This window comes from Fusarium coffeatum (genome assembly GCF_003316985.1).
Source record: "Fusarium coffeatum strain FIESC_28 chromosome Unknown BRIP53273_contig_20, whole genome shotgun sequence".
In the NCBI taxonomy this organism is placed as follows: Eukaryota; Fungi; Ascomycota; class Sordariomycetes; order Hypocreales; family Nectriaceae; genus Fusarium; species Fusarium coffeatum.
Window position 1 is genome coordinate 135438 of NW_022157818.1, and position 22703 is coordinate 158140.

Below are 22703 nucleotides of genomic sequence, written 5' to 3' on the forward strand. Positions count from 1 at the left end.
TCGTGCACGGCTTGAACAACATTGTGTCTCGTTAGGCAGGAAGCATAATAACGATACTGGTCTCTTCTTGAGGTACCTCAGATTTCTCTAGCTGTGCACTTTTGGTTGAGAATGAGCCGATCCATGGGCTTATTATTACGCCCAAGGGATACAACCAGATTTGATGGCAACATTAGTATACCAGTTCTTAACACTTGAAGAGGTCAAAGTACGTGATATTTAACATTGAGATTTCTGGTAATTCTCCGTTTTAACTATCAGGATTCGATTTGATGTTAATTACACTGTAGCTACGCGTCAGGGTATTAGAAGAATTGGCTGTTACAAGCATAAGGGACGAAATAATTTAGTCACTTTATGTCAGCTCAGACTATCACTTAGGTAGGCTACTTTATCTTAGTAGGCTAAGCCTCTACGATATTCTTTCCGGCAGTGACTCGACTTTTGTCGTATCTGCCTGCATTAGTATATTTGCACTTTCAAGCGTCCACGCCTATTCAAAACTGCCACGTAGTAAGTGCATTGTAGTTTAAGACATTGTAAGTTATGTTGAGCTTTCAACCGTAAGCAAGGTGACCTTGGTGCAAATTCAGACTTTGACCAAAGCCTAATTAATCAAAAGGGCATGTTAATTCTCAGAGTTGAGCTACAGGCATGAGACTCTTATCATACCTATGCAGGTGAGGTCATTATTCGGCTGCTATACAAACACACATGTCCCTCTGGTGAAGAGGAAATGATCCTTGCTTGTAATGCTGGTTGCTCGAGAGACTAACTGATTTACTTTTTATAACATAATCGGACTCAGACTGCATGTGCACTTCGATGATTTCATGAAAACTCAAGACAATGATGTGGATACCAATCGGCATGTCGAAGTACCTATTAAAAAGAAAAAGAAGAAAACTTCTAAAATTTCTGCCTAATAAGAGTCAAGATAGGGAAAATCCATCACTCGAGGACCCGAGGGGAAAAAGTGTACAAATTGAGTTGAGATGATTTCTTCTCTTGCGGATTTAAAAATCGAGTTTTTGTAACACCTCGAAGTACAATAGGTACTATGCTCGACTCGAGTCGATGCCTGCCTTGTGGGCAATTGGATTGAATTGCCCCTCCGCAGGGTGTCACAAGAATTGGCCGCCTAGGTCATAGAAGACAAAATCTTCTAATCATCTTATGCCGGCTTAGGCTTGCGTTATGCTCCTTTACTTTTGTACCCTAAACCTTAGAGGACAATTTTTCTGACACCCACCTGCCCCTCCCCCACTACAATCTGCTCCTGCTGCCTGCATTAGTGCAACTGCTCCTTCCTCCTCCACTGTGAGTGAGTGACGGCAGTGAATACGCGTGACGCGGCGGAGCTCCTTCCACACTGTCGGATGCACTACAACTACACTCCACCTTAAACATCGACTTGCATCTATCAACCAACTCCCTGCATATCAGCCTCCTGCGTGCAGCGTACTGCGCTTCGCCTCGCTTCACTTCATTTTGCTTCACTTCAAATCACAGTGCTGTGCACCTTACGCCGCATACGCGCAAAAGCAATCACCGTTCACCTGCAAATACGCCCATCTGCAGATTGCAGATTGCAGTATCAAGACTTGCAGCCACCTATCTTTCTTGTGTATCCAAGTTTAATGGCTGGCCGCCTGCCCCCTGTGGCCCCTTGCTGTCGCTGACCGAGAGGCTCTCGGATGATACTGCACTTGTACGCTGTCTCATTCGCCTTCCTGCAGACGACAGCCTAAGATGGCCGACCAAGCCGCCACTTCCATGAGCTTGGAGGAAATCCAAGAAGAGTTGACTGTACAAAAGGTCGTGCTCGATTCTCTTGGTGATGCCGACTACGATGGAGCGGAGGAAATGCGACAAGATGCTCGTGAAGAGATCATTCGCCTGAAGAAACTCCTCCGAGACTTGAAGCAGAAAAAACAGACTAACTCATGTATGTATTCCTCTTTAGCATATGTCAACTATTGACTTATTTCCTGATTGGCTGACTTTATCGCAGCTGGGGAAGCTCTGCCAGGTAGCTCTGCGCCAGAAACTTCTCACCACGTCCAGTCTAGTTCAGGTATGAATTTCTATCATAATAGCCTTTGAACTCTCCAAGGTTGTCTACAAAAGGCTGCGCCCATGCCATCCCTTGCTCATGTTCCGTTACTTTTCAAACATTGAGCTGACTTGACCTCCAGCCGTTCAACAGCGTGGTATACCAAAATCCATGGATTCTGCTGCGAGACACAACCGCTTCTCGTTGCCAGATCGGAAAAGGGGGGCTGACTCGGCTCGCCTCACTATCCACGACAACCAGGCAAAGGTTCCTCGAATCTCTCCCCTTTTTGAAGACGAAATCGCTTCGGATCCAGTGGCCATTAACGACACAGATCATGGACCTATCGACTTCATTGACCTTACTGGGTAAGTTGCTACCTGGCACACTGACCTTCCACAAGCGCTAACAAGATTGTCTTAGGGATGATGACGATATAGGATCTGATTTTATCGCAGAACAGATCAAGGCTGAGCAGAGACAGAAACAGGAACAGGACGACCTTGCGTATGCAACACAAATTTCCAGCCAAGACTCACTTGGCCGGACGGCGGCAACACAGTCTCCTCAGAACAATGCTTTCACACGCATAATGAGTACCCAACTTCCTCCGGCCGGTCCTCCTGTTGCTGATGGAGAGAGTCCACCCCGTATGCCAGGGGCTTACAATGCACGATGGGATGACTCATCTGAAGCAGGCCCAGCCTTCGGGTTCCCTCAGAGCCAACTGAACCCCCAGTACATACCTTTACCAACTCCTTCAAATCGCCATGCTGTTAAGGATGAGCCGGAAGTTATCTTTGCAGGGTCGGTTGCTCGTGCTCCTCGTCCTACCGGGCGCGCTGAGCACTTGATTCCTGGAATGACTATGGGCTACCCCGATTTAACCAGACGCGGTGTCGTTCCTCAGCCTCCCGTGGTCGGTAGGTCCGGTCACTTGGCCAGGCCGCCTCCGTCATATGTGCCGGGGTCTTTTTCAAGCCCATCTGCTTTGAGTGACATTATCGGGCGGACGAATAGGTACGATATGACCCATGGAGTAGATGGTGGTGGAAATCCATTGCCTGCACATGTCCGAGAATGGTTGCAGGATCCTGATCACGATCCATATGCCGCTCTTCTTCAAGGGCCTCAATTGGACGCGCAAGAACTCGAAAACTTACTCTCAAATATCTCTTCCGACATGGACCTTCCAAAGGCAGGCCTTGGAGAAGCCCCGGCTGGGTTAAAAAGACCATTGTATCCCCATCAGGATATCGCCCTTGCCTGGATGAAAAAGATGGAGGCAGGAACAAACAAGGGTGGTATTCTCGCCGACGACATGGGATTAGGAAAGACGATTTCGACACTTGCCCTTCTTCTGGCACGTCCAGCTACGACACGACCCAAGACAAACTTGATCGTTGCTCCTGTTGCCCTCATCCGTCAGTGGGAAGAGGAGATTGCCACCAAAACCAAATCATCTCACCGATTGACGGTATATGTACACCACGGTAAAAGGACTACGATAGACGAGCTACTCACATACGATGTGGTCTTGACTACTTACGGCTCACTCTCACACGAGCTCAAACGATACGACAAGTTCAGGGAGCAAAATCCCGAAGAAGACCAAATCGACTGGAATCACAGAACCCCCAAGCTTAGCTTTCCACTGTTGCATCCGAAGGCTAAGTTTCACCGTGTGATCTTAGATGAGGCGCAATGTATCAAAAATGAAAAGACGCAGGGTGCCAAAGCATGTTCTCAGCTTAGAGCAATTCATCGATGGTGTCTTACAGGAACGCCTATGATGAATGGCGTTCTGGAACTTTACTCCTTAGTGAAGTTTCTCAAAATCAAGCCTTATTGTAAGTGGGAAGACTTTCGTCAGTCGTTCGGTCGGTTATTCGGTCGCAACGGCGACCCAAAAAGTACCGCAATGAGAAAATTACAAGCATTTCTCAAAGCTATCATGCTTCGTCGCAAGAAGAATTCGCTACTTGACGGCAAACCGATTCTAAGGCTGCCTGAAAAAACTGAAGAGATCGTGTATGCCAAGTTCTCTCCTGAAGAGCTGGACTTCTACACCCAATTGGAAAAGCACGCCCAAGTGCTGGTAAGCAAGTATATTCGCGAGAGATCCATCAGCAAAAACTACTCCAATATCCTTGTCCTCCTGCTCCGTCTTCGCCAAGCTTGTTGCCATCCACATCTGAACCTCGACGTCGATGACGCACCATCTGCAGTCTCGGATGAGGAGAAAACAAAAATTGTTGAAAAGCTCGACGAAGCCATTGTAGAAAGAATCAAAGGTATTGAGTCTTTCGAATGTCCTATCTGCTACGATGCCGTTCAGTGCCCCAGTTTCTTTGTTCCTTGCGGACATGATAGTTGTGGGGAATGTCTTGTGCGCATTGCAGAGAGCGCTCATGCAAACAACCTCCAGGAAGGAAACGAAAGCAGTCGGGCTAGGTGCCCCGTCTGTCGTGGCCATTTTGACCCCACCAAGTGCTTTTCGTACGATATATTTCGCCGGGTTCACATGCCGGAAACTATCGAGGAAGGATCTATCAAAGAGGAGGTTGCTGAAGAGAGCGACTCGGAATCTGACTCGGAATCTGACTCAGACAATGAGTCGGATGATGACGTTGACCAAAAAGGAAACCTCAGAGACTTTATCGTTAACGACGAGTTTTCCGAGGATGAAGTACCAGTCAAAAAGAAGCGCAAAACAAAGGGAAAGGGGAAGGGCAAGGAAAAGGCACTGGACGTGAAACCCTCTATGCTCAAGACCCTGCGCAAAGAAGCTTGCCGGAATCGCGACGCGTACAAAAAGTATATGAGGTACTTGCGAAAGACCTGGGAACCTGCTTCCAAAGTGACAGAATGCATGAAACTCCTCAAACAAATTGAGGAAACAGGGGAGAAGACCATCATATTCTCTCAGTGGACTCTATTGTTGGATCTTTTGCAGGTAGCCATGCGGCGAGAGAATATGCCAAAGCCCGAACGCTACGACGGGTCCATGTCGGCAACCCAACGAAACATTGCGGCTCACAACTTCCGCGACAAAAAAGATGTCAAGGTTATGCTGGTGTCTCTGAAAGCTGGCAACGCAGGCCTCAATCTTACCGCTGCTTCTCGGGTCATCATCATGGACCCTTTCTGGAATCCCTACATTGAAATGCAAGCTGTCGACCGTGCATATCGAATCGGCCAACAAAGGCCCGTCAAAGTGTACCGCATACTGACAAACGAGACGGTCGAAGACCGTATTGTTGACCTTCAAAACAAGAAGAAAGAAATGGTCGAAGCGGCCCTGGACGAGAACCAAGGTGCACAGATTGGACGACTGAGCGAAAACGATCTCCGAAATCTTTTCAACATTCGCGACTAGACAATGGTTGTTCTTTTACAGAAGTTGGCTGTTATGCTGCCAACAGCTTACTTCCCCAACATCAAATTGCTTTTTAAATCTGTTTAGAGTCAAAAGAGGAGACCGCACCGTTGCTACACGACTCCTATTCGCTTAGATGTGTGGCAACCCAGAGAAGGATCGCGATTTATAAAGCCGATATGTCCAAGGCCATCCGTATGCGCTACTGTGAAGTGGCAGGAGACGCAGTGTAAACAACTGATAGCAGCGAAATCTTACATAGACCCCATGTTATAAGAATTAGCTAATGATGTCGCAACTACATGCGTTGTGCTGCGTACAAGAAACCCATTTACGTGTGCATTCTAACAGGTGCCCAATAAGTCTATCTCGCTTTTGTATTGAACGCCACAAATGGACTTTGGAAAATACTGCTGGCTTCTAGTCTCTTACCCTTATCGACAGTTCCCGTGTCTCTTCTTCCCTGCGCAGAAGCTCTTTAAGAGTTTGTATACAAAACCTTTAGTTCATTAAAATGCGTAGGCCTCGTTTGATGTCCCACACTCAATAAGAGTTGTGGTCCCTCAAGACCTAATCTTTCGAATCTCTTGATCGACTACAGCCTCCACACTCTCCTTGGTGGTATCATCCGACCATGCCCACTCGTGACGCACTAACTTGCCATCTACCAACGATGTGCTTCTGACACGTAAAGCTGGAGTGTCCGTGACGGCAAATGACAACTCAAACTCCTCATTGTCTTGATTGCGGATGACATTACCCTGAATGCTGCGGGTCCACGGGGAGGAGAGCTTGGAGAGATAGTGCTCCACTAGCAGACGTGAAGTAGCGGTGCCAAGATAATGAGCCAGAGCACTAGGATTAGGGTATCCATCTTTGTAAGGAGCGCACACAGACGATAGAGGCGAGTTGGGAGGGAGGATAACACTGTAATAGGTTGCGGTGACAGGGACATGGAAGGTGCGCCCACGAACGGTGCAGGTAACGTCAGGCAGGATAGTAAGCTTTATGTTGAATTCGATAGGGTGCAGCATATTTCGCATCATGGTCTGTGAAGATGCAAGCTGGTGAGGTCCTTGGTTTGATGGGTCTGAATCGGATGGGGATGTTTTGGGCGTTTTGAGAACGAAACGAGAGGATATGCCCGCTCGCTGTAGCGACTGAACAAGGGCGCCGACGTGTTTGGTAACAACCTCAACGTTGTCAAGATGCATAAGACGGCCGATGATAGGGCGGAGAAGGACATGTGATTGTTGGCCCCGTGCTCGTGCCATGTGAGGAGGCAATGGGCGTGTCCTCATTAACTCATTCTGCCTGTGTGCGTAGCCTAGAAGGATATGTAAAGCTAGGGATATCGTCTCGGCAACTTGACTGTCTGGAAGGTGGTCGTCAGAAGAAGCTTGAGTGCCGAGAGGGACCAGCTCCAGTATGATTCGTGACTTGGATGCCGGATCGATGTCGCAGGTGAGACGGGAGCCGTCTGGTTTGACGCCATAAGATGCCAAACTACGGGCCTCTCGTGTAAGCTCATGCCAAAGCTCTTGTGAGAAAATAGTGTTTCGGGCTTCAAGAACATGCTCTTCGAGAGGGGCATCGACAGCTGTCTCGGCTGGTAGAGCAGAGCGGCCAGTAATTTGGCCGTTCTTCTCATATGTTACCACGACTCGCTCTGATACCCCTCCTAGTTTACCGCAGTCGAGCTGGACTGTTCCGCCATCGCCTCTTCTCATAGGTGCGAGACTGTTCCTGTACTCAGGAGAAGCTATCTAGAGAGTTAGTAAGGTCGTGGATCGGTCGTATCAGTTGCGAAATTGACATGCCTTCTGAGAAACCAAACCGAACACCCAATATGTGCCTTTCCATGGGGACTCTAGTTATGGACCATCCAGACTTCTGAACAGCAATGATATCTTCCCAGTAGTTCCCCTCCGATGTCACCTCCTTCTGAAGGAATGAGCTAGCAGCTTCAGCAGCATCGCGTACCTTGTTGGTTTGCATGAGTGTGAAGCCCAGTGCTATATTCTCCTGCTCTTGTGTCTTGGCTGATGTGGTAGGGGGGTTATCCAGCTTGTCGGCGCCTATCGTACCAATTCCTACCATATCACGTAGGCCTTGCGACAGGGTAACGCCTGCTTGTGTGGGGTTTTGCTTTGAAATGAGGAGCGAGAGGAAGTCGAGAGTAAGAAGGGCCGTGTTTCCTGCGATACTGAGAATAGATGTTAGTTTGAACGGGAACTTGCAATCGATGTCCAGTTCTCCTGGACAACAAGAATTTTCCATACTCGAGGTTTTTGAACATCTCCATGCGCACCTCTTGAGGATCTCTTGTCGCATCATGATCGTCGTCGTCGTCGTTGTCGTCTTCGTCAGCTTCGGCCATGTCCACGTCTTTGTGTTGCGAATCGCCACCCGCCGCATTTTCCTGGGCGATCTCCTCCCTGAGTTTAGCCTCTGATATAGCTCTAAAACCACCTGGTTGCGCGTTGACACGAGCAATGAAGTCGGCAATGTTTCGAGGTTTGCGATCCGCAACGGGAGGCGGTCGTACCGACAGCGGTTGGCCGTCGTCGCCTGGAGTCATGATGGGCGGTTACGTAGCGGTCTGTTGGGTTGATTCGTCGCGGAGCTATTCAATGTTTGAGAAGTTGGGAAAGCGACATTAATTCTTGATCCGTATTTGAATTGAGACGATTTGTTGATGTTGGTGTAAAGTTTGGGTCCTACATTAGCTCCCGTCTGAGGCCCATGACCGCGGGGCCATTCAGCTCGGACCCACTCAAGCTCTCAGGTAGGTAGGTACGAATTGTTTAAGCAAAACTCCAAAGGTGTTATCCATACCATCCATTATCTGTTGGTCTACCCTGGTTGTAGGAAAGGCGGAGATTACATGAGTCCATGTTATTCTTTCATTCTGCTCTATAGAAAAGACGTCCTTTCTTCTAAAAATAAATCATCACCCCAAGTATGTATTGTATTGTAGAATGTATAATATGCCATAACCCAAAATCACCATATCCATTTCGCCGTTGCAATGCTTCATAGTCCTAATTACCAGAATCCATTCACTCATCCTGTATGCTGCTTGCGCTACTCCATGCTTCGTTACCTCCCGTTCGTCGGTGTCCCTCTCGTTGCAACATCCTGACTCGTCTCAACTTGGACTGTGGGTTATCCGCTGCCATTGTGGGCATCAGATCATCCTCTAGAATGGGAACCTCTCCCAATGGGTCAAGTTGATCGATAATGTCGGAGATCTCGGTTGGTGGAACAGACTTGAAGACCGCCTGAACGTCGTTGTGAGGTGACAAGGAGGTGAATTGCCACTTAGAACGCTTGCCAGAAGCACGTCTGGACTGCATCCAGAGACGGCGTCGCTCCACAAAGCTGATCAGAAGCAGAGTAGGCATGTTGAGAGTTCGAATCAGGGCCACGTTGACAATGTGGAATATCCTAGCTGAGGTGACAAGCTTCAGAGGCAGAAGTGTCATGAGAGCTAAAATATTGAAGGGGGGCGGATAGGCGAAAATAGAGTCGCTCTTGACGCCTTCAAAAGTCAAGACAGCGCGTCGAAATTGGATTTCGGCAGTCTCGTCGGCCACAATCTTGGAGAAGGTGTTTGTGAGCATGGCAATAAGGATGGTCAAAAAGAGCGTGTTGCCGAGGAATGCAAAGGCAATCATGAGTGCAGGGCCAATAATGATATGGAACCGCACCGACTCTTCGATTCCTTCACCATCAAGACCAAACCAGATCCAAAGCATCCACTTGCCCACAACATACCAGCTGAACTCTTCATCGCCATCGTTGCTAGCACTAACAAGCCACTGCAAAGCGAGAAGAAAGCCGGTGAAACACCAAGTGGCGAGGAACGTCAGCATGGTAAAGTCCTTCATCATGGCGTGAACGGAAATGAAGACAAGGTTGTTAGGCAGCAGGTTGAAGGCAACCCGAGTCAACATGACAGGCGCCGCAATACACAAGATCGGTAGTCCGTAGCCGGAATGGAGCTGGTCAAGCAGGAAATCGTAGATGCGAAGAACGAAGTAGGCGCCAAAGATGGAACCGAATGTAATGTCCAGAAAGGCCCATAGGTTCTGGGCGTGGACCGCCCAGCCGTGCTCAATAATGGCAGCCATCTTCTCAAGCAACCAGCCAAAGGTGTAGATACAGAAGGCAAATTCCCACATGTTGACCTCGGAATGACGAGAGACCATAGTCATGACATACAAAACAAGAAGGATAACGAAATGAACGAGCTCGATCAGGTTTCGGTTACGAGGAACAATGAGGCGATGGTGGTTAAGAAGAGGCGCCGTTCGAGGATCGTAAAGAGAAATAGGCCGTCGCTTGTAGTAGTCCGGCAGGAAGTCCATGAAGGAAAGTGGCGTGTAGATGATCTGTCCATTGTGCACAGCATCAACAGCTCGCTGGCAGGCGGCGGAGCTAATAAAGAACTTGCTTTCGGATACAATGGCCAACTCCAAGGCTGTAAGTTTTCTCTCTGACCCGAGATTTTCCTGAGAGCTTCCAGGCCATTGAGGTCGATTCGCTGGCCGCTCCATGTGACTGGGGGCACCTTGGAACGGATCAAAGCCCTCAACGAGGATGTGCGATAGCAACAAAAGACCTTGGGGACCTGGGTTATCCTCGTGGAAGCGGCGGAGTACTCGGCTGGCCAGTAGCTCACACAGGATCGCACGAGCTTGATTGACACTCTGATGGACTTCTGTGGACTGGTCTCTCAAGAAAGAGACACGGTTTGCTAATAGACAGTAGACTGAGAGGCGGTAAGTTAGAGATTTGAACTGAGTACAAGATTCTGTCTGGTGACCTTACCAACTGAAATATCATCTGGGTTATAGAGTCTTTCTACCAAAGGTCTTACAACGAGAGCATTCATCTTTGGATCTCTGAAGTGTTCCATAGTATAAGGGTCATCTTGTGTCTCGTTAGCTACCTATGCACAGCACAGTCCATGATAATCCCCATGGAGAACAACTCACCAATGCTCGCAAGGACTAAACGCCGGACTCTACACTCAAGAAGAGTTAGCACGCTATTCTTTTCATATCTCTTCTTTTATGTTGAGTTCACAGTGAACAGCTCCATGAGTAGGCTCTCTAGGATCGAGTCTCGCAGGGATTGGGGCAAGGTTACCGGTGAATTGTCATATACACGGGAAGCTCAGCCGTTGTTAAGTTGAGCGTCGACCGGTTCCCTTCATCGAGAATTCCTTTTGATTCTGCATCTCCATCTTCTGCCACGCCAAGGAAGCAATCGTCTTCATCATCGTCAACGGGCTTTAGCCAGTCGTTAGACCGCTCAGTGCTTCGGCGGATCACCATGATGAGATTGGTGAAGAGAATGTCAGAATAAGAAGAGACAAACAAGTCAAATATAATCAGATTCTATCCGTAGACTCCAACACAAAGCAACGCAACGCAAGGAAACAGAAACACAAGGCGAGACGCTTGAGTTTTAGCTTTTAGTTCTCCTCGAGTGAAGCGGAAGCCCCATTTCCGATGTAATTTGGGTCGTTCTGCCCCTGAAAGTTCTCATTCCACGATCACGACGACCAATGAACGGTCTTGAATGGTTCAATCGACCCGCCCCCAGGTACGCGTCTTTTGTAGGCGAAATATTGAGCATTGATTTATTTAGTAATTACTAAGGTAAGGTAAGGAAAAGTAGGTGAGTTCTTTTTTACTGTCTTCTTCCATTGCTATGGGCATTAACAATGACCAATTAATTCACAATGCATTCCCTAAGTAATCCATGCTTAGGTATGCAAGATATGCATATTGATTGCCCTCCACTGTACTGTAATAGATAGGTACCTAAGGTAGGTAGATATAACTAGACTCCATTCGATGACAACGGCCAGCTCCCATTGGGAGTTTGTGGCGCTACGTTACTCTGTAGTCTATACGGATACCCCTGAATCGAATCGCCTCCAGCAAGAGTTTGGCTTATGACAGATCAACAAGACGCTAAAAACAGGGTCCAAAAAAGAAGCAATGGAATGCATGTTTCTGATAATCACAATCTACAGTACATACAACCTTAATGATGGATGGATGATATATGGTTATCCCATGACTTGAATCTTCTCAACTCAGTTCATGACATTTCCAAAGCTCATTGGCAATTCGTTGCCCTGTTCCAGTACCCCTTTCTTGAGAATAGGTACATAGATAGGTAGTCTCGCCATCAAGCTCCGTCAGCCGTTAGATTCAAGAGGCTTACCTCCATTTAATGAAACCCGACTCGCAATGACTAAAACATCGTATGAAAAAGGCGGCCTAGCTCTGCACCAAGGTCAACTTTTGCAACAGAACTCTCACAACACCAACTTCATCTTGTCACGAGGTCATTGAGTTCATGGCTCGGCATCATTGTCTCTGCCTTTCATTTGTCAACTTTGGCAATTTCTTGATACTTTACAATTCTGGGCAGAGGAGGGAAAAGCCTCTTTGGCTGTATTTCGTTAGCTGGGAGGGGCGCATTGTCACTCGACCATCTCAGCTGGCGTCGTGAAGCTACTCTCGAGACCTTCAAACAGATATCTACTCCGTACTTACAGTTATAAAGCAGGGGTCTTCAAGGATTGCAAACTAAACGCCCTACTCCTACACTTAAACAGTCGCATCTGCCCCCCCTTCACCAACAACACCTGACCATGGCCTGGCCTTGGCTGCGAGCAAGCTTAAATATGGGGTAGCCTAGTGAATGCTTGGCTTTCTAATGGCGGCGTCCGTATGCACGCAAGATTACACGCCAAGATATCCCAGAGTGGCAGTGTATGAATAAAGTCAGCATTCGTGAAGGAGACAAACAAGATACTGCCAGTTTGCTATGCTATGCAGTATGCACCAAGTACTGTAGGATGAGGACACTGCCATTGACACATGCCAACCTCGGCTGTCTGGTCCAGGTAACGCACACAGCTGACTGACTGGCATCATAGAGCATCGGTGACAACCAATCCAAGTCTACCGATTGATTGATCCCATCTGACAGGCACCCACAGCCTTTCCTTGGAGAGTCCGGGGGAGCAACGGCGGGGAATCCGGCGGCTTCGACGGCGGACCCATCCAATATGCGTATTGATGAATCCGGGCTTGGTTAATTATTCGTCCATCTTCAGGTCTCAGGAGATTGGTTGATCCCGAGGACCTGAGCAGAACAGAGTTGTTGTAGTTCAAGACGTGCCGCTATCGTGCGAGCTGCAAGTATTTGGCGAGTAGGTGACAGACATAGCAGATGGTATCACTTTCTCGTTGGCTTCAGAGGCATTGACTTTGGTCATTAAGTAGTTGATGTCTTATAACCACCATAGTATCTGAGCAAGTAACTTAGTCTAGATAATTGAGTGTGGCGTCGAGTGCTAAATGGGTCAAGGTATAATAGCCCCTCACGAACGAACGATGTGGATTTTGGTGATCTTGGTTTATCTCGGCCCGGCTGACTTTTTTCTCCCAAGGTTTGGTCCCAACAAGCAAATGGGAGGACGATGCTGTAGCTGCATGTCGGTAGCTAATAAGGTGCTGACCCCTGGCAGCTGCTGACTGGCGTCAGGTCGATACATAGTACATAGTATGTACCGTACAAGATCCGGAAGGATTACAGTACCTGAGTACCTACGGCTACGGACATGGCACCTGTACAAAGGCCCTTGTTGGTGTTGAAGGAATGGAGATGCCAATGGACCCAGGCATTGGCTCGGACCAACCAGCCTCGGCGTAACGGCCAAGCCCAGTGAGGGTTTTGAGATACGGTGATTCAACGAGCTAGGTAACTGGGCCTGGTTGCATACCCTAACCCAGTCAGTCATGGACCTGTAGCTGTAGCTGTGTCCGTAGCTTACAACAATAAGAAAGATAAATTAGCTCAAGGAGCTTTGTAGATCTGGTCTCTGTTGGTGACGCTGGGGCAGTCAATGCACCAGCCGAAGTTGAGCTACTAGCAAAAGCAGTAGACCACCTCACCTTAAGACCTAAGGTAGTAATTTTGGTATAGCAGGCTCATGTCTAACAGCCGAAGGTGCCGGAAAGACAGCTGCCTGCTTAAGCTCCCAAGCCAATCCAATGACGATCACTTTTCGCCTTAGACTCTTGGGTTGTCTTGTGTCGTTCGCCTTGGTCATATTTACGTGGTCGCAAACCTGCCACAGCAATTTTTGAGTGCTCCATTCGTGACGCAATGAGCGTCAAGCTCGCTGCTTCCCCAGTGGACATAGCGCCTGGAAGCTTCCCTGTAGATACTAACCAATGGAGCACGGCTATTCAGGCTAATCCAAAAGGAGTATGCTACTCTGTTCGTCGGTTGTATCCATTGGTACCTTTTTGTTTTTGCTGTATCATACCTCCAAGTTCCTATGGTAGTTGGGACGATTTACTCAAGGTAGTCGGCCATGGCAGGGAAATTGCTATGAGACTTTGCGTGAAAACCCATACATACTGGAAGTTGGTTCAGAATACGAAACTTGTGCCCCATTTTCACATGAACTGCAATTTGCAAAAGATTTTCTCAAGGATTATATCCCATCCCTGACTTTACTGATAAGTCTGTTTCTGTGGCGCGTGCATCTGATCCAATCCTATTGGTACTTATCAAGATTTACGCGAGTGTTTTCAAGGGCAACGACTTCCTATCTACCTACGTAGATAGATATCTTATTATTATCGCGAACAACCTAGGGCTTCTCGGTGTTGTTAACAGTCCCCTGTCAGGTGGGTAACAGAAGATTTGCCCTCTAAGGCTTAGACTGCTACAATAGAATGAATCAAGGGTTAGTCAAAGCTAGCATAAAGTGTCCAAATTATTTCGTCTCTTATACTCTGTAGTTTTTGGAGTCAACTCTTCTGATACCCCAGGGCCTGTTAAGAGGGTGATCTCATCCCGATAGTGTGAACATGATTATGTTTCAATGTATTACTCAGTCTTGTTGTTCAGTGCTTACGAGTCTCCCCTGACGGACTTGTAGTAATTAATGCATTGGTACCTTAGGTAGGCCGTAGTAAGAAAGCTGTAGGTAGTATTAGGTAGTATTATCTTATGAAGTTAGTTACCTAGCCAAAGCCAAGAGTGACGGACTCAGAACCTAGCACCTGCATCTCTTAGTACTACCAGGTAGGTGAGCAGGTGGAGGTACCTCGGGGTACTTTGCTACTAGTTTTCTCCACCTTCCAGTTGGCCCGGGCTCTTACGGTACTGCTTTGGTGTGCCCGTGCCGTGTCTTTCCTGCGGGCACCTAGTGGCCAGAGTACAGAGTACCTACCTCATTAGCTCCAACCTACTAACTTTTGGTTGCTCTTGCAGTTGCGTTGCTTGCTTCTATGCCCGTTGACATTCTCCACGTCCACGCCTGCGCCGCGCTTTCTCTTTCTCCTACGTCGTGTCCGTGGCTTTACTTTCCGTCCCTTCCTCACATTAATTCCACTGGCCTCCCCCTTCATCCTTCTTCCCTTTTCCTCCTTACACTTCGCGATAACCTCATCCCCCACTGTCGTCATCGCAGACCATTCTGTGAAGTTCTTTTACTTCACCCTAACTTGCATCCTCATCTTCACTTCCACCTTCATCTTGCTCATCACCAGCTTCTCTATACACCTATACATACACCTTCCCATACAACCCCCCGCGCAATTAAGATGACGGACTGGACGTCGGGCATCATGCCGCTGCACCAGGTGCACTCGCCTCCCTTCACCGTCGAGGCTCCCGGCTACGAGAAGGTTCCTGGTGAGACCATCCCTCGACGTCACCCCAAGGCCAAAGACGGTCTTATCAACTATCCTGCTCCCGATGCCAGGACTGTCTTCCAAGTTGTCGAGCGCAGTGCTCGGCTCTACCCAAACCACCATGCTGTCGGTGCCCGCAAGTTGATCAACATGCACAATGAGAAGAAGAAGATCAAGAAGAACGTCGACGGCGAGGTTCAAGAAGTTGAGAAGGAGTGGTCATACTTCGAGTTGACCGGCTTCGAATACTTGACTTACAAGCAGTACCTTGAGCGCGTTCTACAGATTGGTTCTGGTCTAAGGAAAGTTGGCTTGACCAGTGAGGACAAGCTTCACATTTTTGGCACCACTAGGTATGTTCAAAGTCGATGGCGTCTGTGACTGTCTCTAATCCCAGCTTCTAGTATCGGTTGGATTTCCACATCTCACGCTGCCGCCTCTCAATCCATCTCGATCGTCACAGCCTACGACACTCTGGGTCCTAGCGGCGTTGAGCACTCTCTTGTGCAAACCGACTGCGCCGCCATGTACGTCGACTCCCAGCTCCTCAAGACCGCTTCCGAACCCATCAAGAAGTCGTCAGTCAAGGTTGTCATTGTCAATGACGGAACAATCTTTTCTAAGGGAGGCGAGGTCGAGAAGTTCAAGGCAGAGCACCCCGACCTGAAGGTTGTCACCTTGGAGGAACTTCGAAAGCTAGGCGAAGAGAGCCCCGTTGAACCGAACCCGGCCAAGCCAGAGGACCTTTACTGTATCATGTACACTTCTGGCTCGACCGGTTTACCCAAGGGTGCTTGCATTACCCATGAAGCGCTCATTGCTGGCAGTACGTTGACTTCTTATCTTGTTGCGCTTGTTTGCTAACCCGCTCTCCGCCAGTCACCAGTTTGTATACATGTGTCGAAGAATGTGTAAGCGACAAGGAGTGCATTCTTGCCTATCTTCCCCTCGCCCATATTTTTGAAATGGCCCTCGAAAATCTGGTCATGTACATCGGAGGAACGCTCGGATACGGTAACCCTCGAACATTGTCGGATGCGTCGATGAAGAACTGCCCTGGCGATATGCGCGAGTTCAAGCCTACTGTTATGGTTGGTGTTCCTCAGATTTGGGAAACCGTTAGGAAGGGCATCACTTCCAAGCTGGAAGCTGCCAGTCCCCTTCTCAAGAACTTGTTCTGGGGCGCCTACAACTGGAAGGCATTCGCTTCCAAGAACAAACTGCCACTTGCTGGCTTGTTTGATAGCCTGGTGTTTGGCAAGGTTCGCGAATTGACGGGCGGCCGTATGCGCTTCACTATGAATGGCGCCAGTGGTATTTCCGACGGCACAAAGAATTTCATTTCGCTGGTCGTCGCTCCCATGTTAGCCGGATACGGTCTCACCGAGACCTGTGCAAATGGTTCGTTGGGTTGCCCGCTTGAATTCTCTCCTGACGCCATTGGCCCCACCCCTTGTGCTTGTGAGATCAAGCTCGTTGCTCTCCCTGACCTGGGCTACTCCACCGAGGCCAAGGTTCCTCAGGGTGAGATTTGGATCAAGGGCCTGCCTGTTATGTCCAAGTACTGGAACAACCCTGAGGAGACAGAAAAGGCCATCACCCCTGATGGATGGTTCAAAACTGGTGATATCGGAGAATTCAACGAACAAGGTCATCTCCGTGTCTTTGACCGCGTCAAGAATCTTGTCAAGATGCAAGGTGGCGAGTACATTGCTCTTGAGAAGCTTGAGGCTGTGTACCGTGGCGTCCAGTCAGTGGGCAATGTTATGGTCCATGCTGATCCTGAGCATTCGCGCCCTATTGCCGTCATCATGCCGAACGAGAAAGTCGTGCAAGAGAAGGCCAAAGAGCTGGGTCTGGACGAGCACAACCTCCACACCCTCCATACCAACCCTAAGTTGATAAATTTTGTTCTTAAAGATCTCCAAGGCGCTGCGAAGCGTGCTGGCTTGAGTAGTTTGGAGACTGTTACTGGTGTTTTGATCACAGACGAGGAATGGACCTCTGATAACGTAAGAACCTGCCTTGACTTTCTACCAACCCATAAGCTTTGATGCTAACATGCTGCAGGGTCTTCTCACTGCCACGCAGAAACTCAACCGACGAAAGATCACTGAGCACTTCAAGAACGACATTGCTGCCACACTCGAGCGCTCGTAAACCATGATAAGATCGGATATGTAACGAAATTGTGGAACATCATATTTTGAAGCTGGAACAATGGATACCAAGAGAGAAAGAGGGACGGGAGTATATCGACTTCTTGCTCAGTTTTGTTTTCTAGTGTCTGTAATGTATTATCGCGGCGTTGGCTCCATGATATCTTAAGAGGAAATTTTGTAGCGACAATGGAACTTAATCCCAGGTCATGCTGTGCTTGTCTCCAAATCTCGGCTTTACTGTCTTGGGTGTGGTGGTATTACCTCTCGATATGGCCCGGCAATGTAATTCTGCAAAACGTCAACTTGACGCTTAAGACGGACATGACCGTGATTAAGCTGATTATTGAAAATAACATCACGGCACTGCCTTACTCCATCTTGGAGCATTAACCGACTTCGAGTATTAATACAATGCAATGACCTTACTTCCCCAAAGGGTCTGAGGGTTTGAATTAACACCACATTACATCAGCTGGAACAAATCAAGTCTCATCGGTATATATAAATATATGGGCTAACTAGCGATGAAATTCTTCTTACACCGAGCCATGATTGATTGTAATGTACGACGCCCAAGCAAATATGCTGAAAAAGATTCACGCTATTCACTCCATACAATGCCTCGCAATAGCAGCTTACTGATACAATACACAGGTGCTGAAAACGACCGAGAAAAGAAACTATTCATATAGCCTGGCAAGTTGTGAGATGAAGTAAATCAAAACGTTGACGCTATAAAGCAAAAGGCGGCCGTTGTCCACTCAGATGACGGACAGGAATTGGTGGGCATGGACAAAACTTTCCCTGCCCTCTGAAAAACAAACTCCAAATCGTCAACGCCTTCGCTCGACTGATCGCTCGACTGAACCTCTTGTGCGGTCTAAGAACACGCCGGTTTTTGAAAATAGAGGAAAGAAAGGGAGCATTCGACTAAGTGCCTAGACAAACAAGACAGGTGTTGGTGACGATAAAAGGATACGGTGGGCTCAACGCATGCCCTTGCGGCGGAAGAATACAAGATATGGAACTCGATCTCGACCAGATTTGAACACCTCCTCTTGAACATCATCGCGATCGCCACTTCCAATGCGAACCTTTGTTACGCGTGTATCGTTACAGCAATACCAAGCATACGGGTCGTGAGATGTGTAGTCGCGCACGTATGCCAGATAATGCCCGTTATCAATACGGCTGCCGGTGTGTACGATGACTGCATAAGCTTCATAGCGGAAAGGTCCGGTAAAGGCTGGATCCATTGGATCGGTACCGGACGAAGACTCACGAGCGCCACGAGGGAGAAAGTAGCGGGTGAAGTCTGTGTCGTTAAAGTCCCATGTGATGGGCGCGGTAGACTTGCGCATATCTCCAGTAGTCGGTTGGTAGTTAAACCGGCGAAACGCGACGCAGAGTAGGGTGGGAAAGCGGGCAAAGGACAGAGTCTGTTGAGCGCGAGTGGGGTGACAGCAACGGGCACAAGCGAAGTCCTCAATAGGGCTGCTTGAGGCGTACTCGTCGAAAGCCTGCTCAAGTGTCATGCCGCGGCCCATGCCCACTGTAACAGTAATGAGGTCGAATGTGGTATACATGTAGGTGCGGGTGCTGCATTCAAAGCACTCCACTGTTGATAACTCAAGGCCACGCCAGAAACGGTCCACGATAGACTGGTTGTATTCGAGATGGTTGTTCCAGAACTGAATAGCGGCTTTCAGCAATGTCTGGCGAGAGGTGTCAGGCTGTGGAACATTTCCCTGTCGATCTCGCCGCGTGTTGGTCTCATCATGGAGGTGAGTGAGGACGAATGTCATAAACTCCTGTGCATCCTGTTGCTGAGACCCGCCAAACTGCTCAATACTTCGACTCTGTTCGCAAAGGTGCCGTGAGTAGTCCTGTGGTTGGGTCAGCGATCTCTCCTTCCTTTTTCTATTGTTTTTTAAACTTACCATAAGTGTCTGGGCCTTCATGGCCTGGAACTTACCCGAGTTCATCCAGTGAAACAGGTTAGAGATAATACGAATCATGAGTTGCGGATGATCAATCTTCTCATCTGGCTTCCTCGGAGCCTTATATCTATTGGCCCATTCCGAGTTTGCCAGTATTCTGCCAAAGTCGGGGGAAGCAAGAAGGCTCTGAAGCGTGCTGTTTGCATAGCACCAGTTATGGGGGTTATTGAGTCCCGTATAGAACTTGTTCGAATCGCCCGTCGTCTGGTGCTCCATCGGCTTTATAGTAGGCGCTCTTGAGAGGCGGGCTGGCACAATCGCATTGTTGTTGCCGTAAAGCTCGTTCTCGTCACGTCCCTCGGTGAGACCACTGTAGCTCCGACGTGGGAGAGCGGGTGCTGGTCTCGTGGGCGGCGAGGGCAAGTCCGTATATAGATCTACCTGGTGAGATAACCCGTAGACTGCACGATTCTTTAATTTCTCCTCTGGAGAGGTCATGGACTCCTGTTCCAATGACACGGGTGGAAACCTTCTGAGAAAGTCTTCGGTGGTGCGAGTGAAGTTTGGTGATGATGCAGTCTGCAAATCGTCGTCATGCTTGAGTGTTTCTTGCCAAGCTTTAACTTCATCTGGTTTGAGAGGCTTGACGATGTATTTCGACTTTCTCCGCTCGATACCTGATTGTTGACTTCGATTCCTGTTCAGGGCTGAAGTGGTAGATCCCAATGATGCTTGTCCCATTAGATCTACCCATGCATCTAGACCTCCTCTTAGAATCCTGGGCGTGTTCTTGAGCTCTTTCATATAATTAAAGTCAACTAAGGCGCGGTGGAGAGAGATGATGACCATATCCTCTGAGTTCCGTGGTTGTTGAGGGATATCTTCGGAGCTTTGATCATAAAAGACCACCAAATCGTAGATGTTGCGCTGTTCAAACAGACTTTGCTCCTGATTGGGTGATAGGATCAAACTTTCTGAGATATCATCTGCTGAGGGGTTGTCTCTGAGTAAGATGCTGGGCTCAATACAGATGGTTGACGAGGACATGATGTGGCCTTCGTTGAAATCGTCACGCATTCGAATGTCTATTATCAAAATGCTGCCTCTGGCTTTCATAGCTTGGTACAACTCTTCTGGAGAAATGGTATGCCCATCAGGAATCTTCATGGAGCCAGTAAGATTACCTGGAGGGATTGGGGGGATGGAATTATTGGAATAGCTTTGTGTCGGTGCGAAATAGTCAGGCTGTGGTTGCGATGAGGCATTAGGTGTCCCAGGGCCCGAGCTTGTTGAGGCTGTACGATACAAGCTGCGTGGCGTACTCGAGGGTGGCCGTGTTACTTCTCCTGAAATGCTTCCACGAGCAGGACTGTAGATGGCATCTGGCATTTTAGGGAGAGTTGGCACATTGGTGTCAACACCAACCTTGGGGGGTCGAGGAGGAGGCATCTCTCGAGGGCCCATTGGTTTGGGCAGTGTTATGTGGTGTGTCTTGATACGAGGATCTTGCCCTGGTGATGCTTGCGGTCCTCTTAAGTTGGCAAATCTGGCAGCGAGATCTGGGTTGGCTGTCCCAGCCCCTTTTTGAATACCAGGCTTGATTGCGTTCCCGTGAAGGGATTGAGGCTTTGGTTGAATCGTCGGTTTTGATCGAGCAGGCGAACCGTTGGTGATTGATCTAAGTTTCGACGGTGACATTGTTCCATCTACTGCCAACCCTGAAGGAGTATGAGGCCGGCTTCCCCCCTGCGATGAGCTTGGTCGGACTGTCAGTGGCTGTACCCCTGATCGTTTGTTGTCCGCAATGATGTCCTGCTTAATTTTGCCATATATGGGATCCTGCTGGCTGATCTTGTTGAGCAGATTTGCATGTGCCCTTTTAAAGTCCGCATGACTGGTCCTGAGGTCATGATAGTCTGGATGTTTAGGGAGGGTCTGAATTGCAATTATGGAAGCTCGTATGTATTCTTTCAAAGCAGTAGATGGTCGGCGAAAGTCTCGAGCCATCTCAGCTTGTCGTAATGCCGTCTCCGCTGTTTCCAACAGCTTCCGGGCGGACATATTGGGGTCAAGGTTGTGAGGAGGAGCAATAACATCGTCGATATGTGGAAGTGAAGCCTTCGAGGGAGAATCGGCTCCTCGATGGCCACCCGGTACTGAGCCATGACTAAATGCGCTTGAACTGACCAAGGAGTGCGATCCTGCTGTGGCCACACTACTTGCGCGCGAATGGCCCAGAGAAGCCATGATGGCTTGCTCTGCCGGAACGGATTATACTATAATAGCTCGGTCGAAGGGTTCGGAACGGTGGGAATATGTATAATCGTATGGTCAAGTTGTGGAAATGGTGTGCGAAGGTAGGGTCGTAATCTATATCTTGACTACGATGTAAACGTAGAGTGGCGGAGCGGTGGTGTTTATTAAGGAACCTGTTTAACGTTTTAGCCTTGAATAAAAGGCATGGACCTGTAGCATTCTCAAAAAAGGCTGATTAAATAAACACGAAAAACAGGACGTCCTTCAAGAAGCATTGTCGAGGCGCTGTAGAATGTTTCGAGACTCGCCTTAGTAATGAAGTTGGTATAAAGGAACCATTCATGGAGAAGACGAGCGCCCATGAGGTGAGGTGTCGGTCCCTAGGAACCTAACCCGCGGGGAACAAGGTACTGATCAAGGCAAAGGAGGTACTTAGTCTTAGAGCTAAGATCACAGTGTAGACAAGTACTGTTTACCGCTTCTTAGTACTCCTCGGTCACCCGGCGCATGAGCCACCAAAGAGGTACCCATCTATACCAGGTAGTAGCTACGCCACAGTCCAGAGCCCTCCGGACAGCTAAGTTCCATCGTCATTTCCTCCACTCTACATAGAAAGCAAGAGCTTAGTGTGACCAGGCCCCTGCAGGTGGGTGACAGAAAGGTTGTCGTCCAAGGCTTAGAAAGCCAAAATAAAGAAGTCTAACAATCTACCTAAGCTGATTCCAAGTGCTTTAGCTATTTTGTCTCTCACACCCCCAGAAGCCAGTTCTTTTGACACCCGACCCTGACTGCCCTGCCAGCGCTGACGACAGGCTCTGCGAATCCAGACTTCAGTGGGGTTAGGCTTCCTCCAAGTGAACTGCTGTGGAATCAATGTCCGCTCTCGTCCAATCCTAGCAGGCTTAAGCTAGCCTGATGAGGCACCATTCTACGTAAGACCCAATAGCACCCAGACAGAGGCTGGGGTTGATGATAGCCTGGAGCAAGCTAGATACTGAATCTCCATCAGACATCCAACAATCACATCGCATCGCATCACGTTACAGCCGTTCTGTCTTCATTTCCCGACCTCGCGCGCCGTCAACTCAAGAGCCCAATACTTACAGTACTTTTCGCTTCGGTTTCCTCCGTATACTACTCCTCTGGATTGTGGGATCCAAACACAAG

At 48.6% G+C, this 22703-nt stretch overlaps 5 protein-coding genes across 5 annotated transcripts; 2 read left to right on the forward strand and 3 right to left on the reverse strand.

Moving 5' to 3' along the window:
• Positions 1-1752: 1752 nt before the first annotated feature.
• On the forward strand, positions 1753-5435 carry FIESC28_00707 (uncharacterized protein; the record flags this gene model as incomplete). Its single annotated transcript, XM_031154858.1, has 4 exons — positions 1753-1948; positions 2015-2077; positions 2199-2424; positions 2480-5435. 4 exons carry the CDS (start codon positions 1753-1755, stop codon positions 5433-5435), a joined length of 3441 nt encoding a protein of 1146 aa, XP_031021112.1.
• Positions 5436-5998: 563 nt separating this feature from the next.
• FIESC28_00708 (uncharacterized protein) lies at positions 5999-8016 on the reverse strand (the record flags this gene model as incomplete). Its single annotated transcript, XM_031154859.1, has 3 exons — positions 5999-7181; positions 7273-7641; positions 7718-8016. 3 exons carry the CDS (start codon positions 8014-8016, stop codon positions 5999-6001), a joined length of 1851 nt encoding a protein of 616 aa, XP_031021113.1.
• Positions 8017-8497: 481 nt separating this feature from the next.
• On the reverse strand, positions 8498-10780 carry FIESC28_00709 (uncharacterized protein; the record flags this gene model as incomplete). Its single annotated transcript, XM_031154860.1, has 4 exons — positions 8498-10212; positions 10272-10388; positions 10439-10467; positions 10593-10780. 4 exons carry the CDS (start codon positions 10778-10780, stop codon positions 8498-8500), a joined length of 2049 nt encoding a protein of 682 aa, XP_031021114.1.
• Positions 10781-15088: 4308 nt separating this feature from the next.
• FIESC28_00710 (uncharacterized protein) lies at positions 15089-17338 on the forward strand (the record flags this gene model as incomplete). Its single annotated transcript, XM_031154861.1, has 4 exons — positions 15089-15531; positions 15583-16004; positions 16058-17190; positions 17249-17338. 4 exons carry the CDS (start codon positions 15089-15091, stop codon positions 17336-17338), a joined length of 2088 nt encoding a protein of 695 aa, XP_031021115.1.
• Positions 17339-18326: 988 nt separating this feature from the next.
• FIESC28_00711 (uncharacterized protein) lies at positions 18327-21527 on the reverse strand (the record flags this gene model as incomplete). Its single annotated transcript, XM_031154862.1, has 2 exons — positions 18327-19226; positions 19281-21527. 2 exons carry the CDS (start codon positions 21525-21527, stop codon positions 18327-18329), a joined length of 3147 nt encoding a protein of 1048 aa, XP_031021116.1.
• Positions 21528-22703: the final 1176 nt, after the last annotated feature.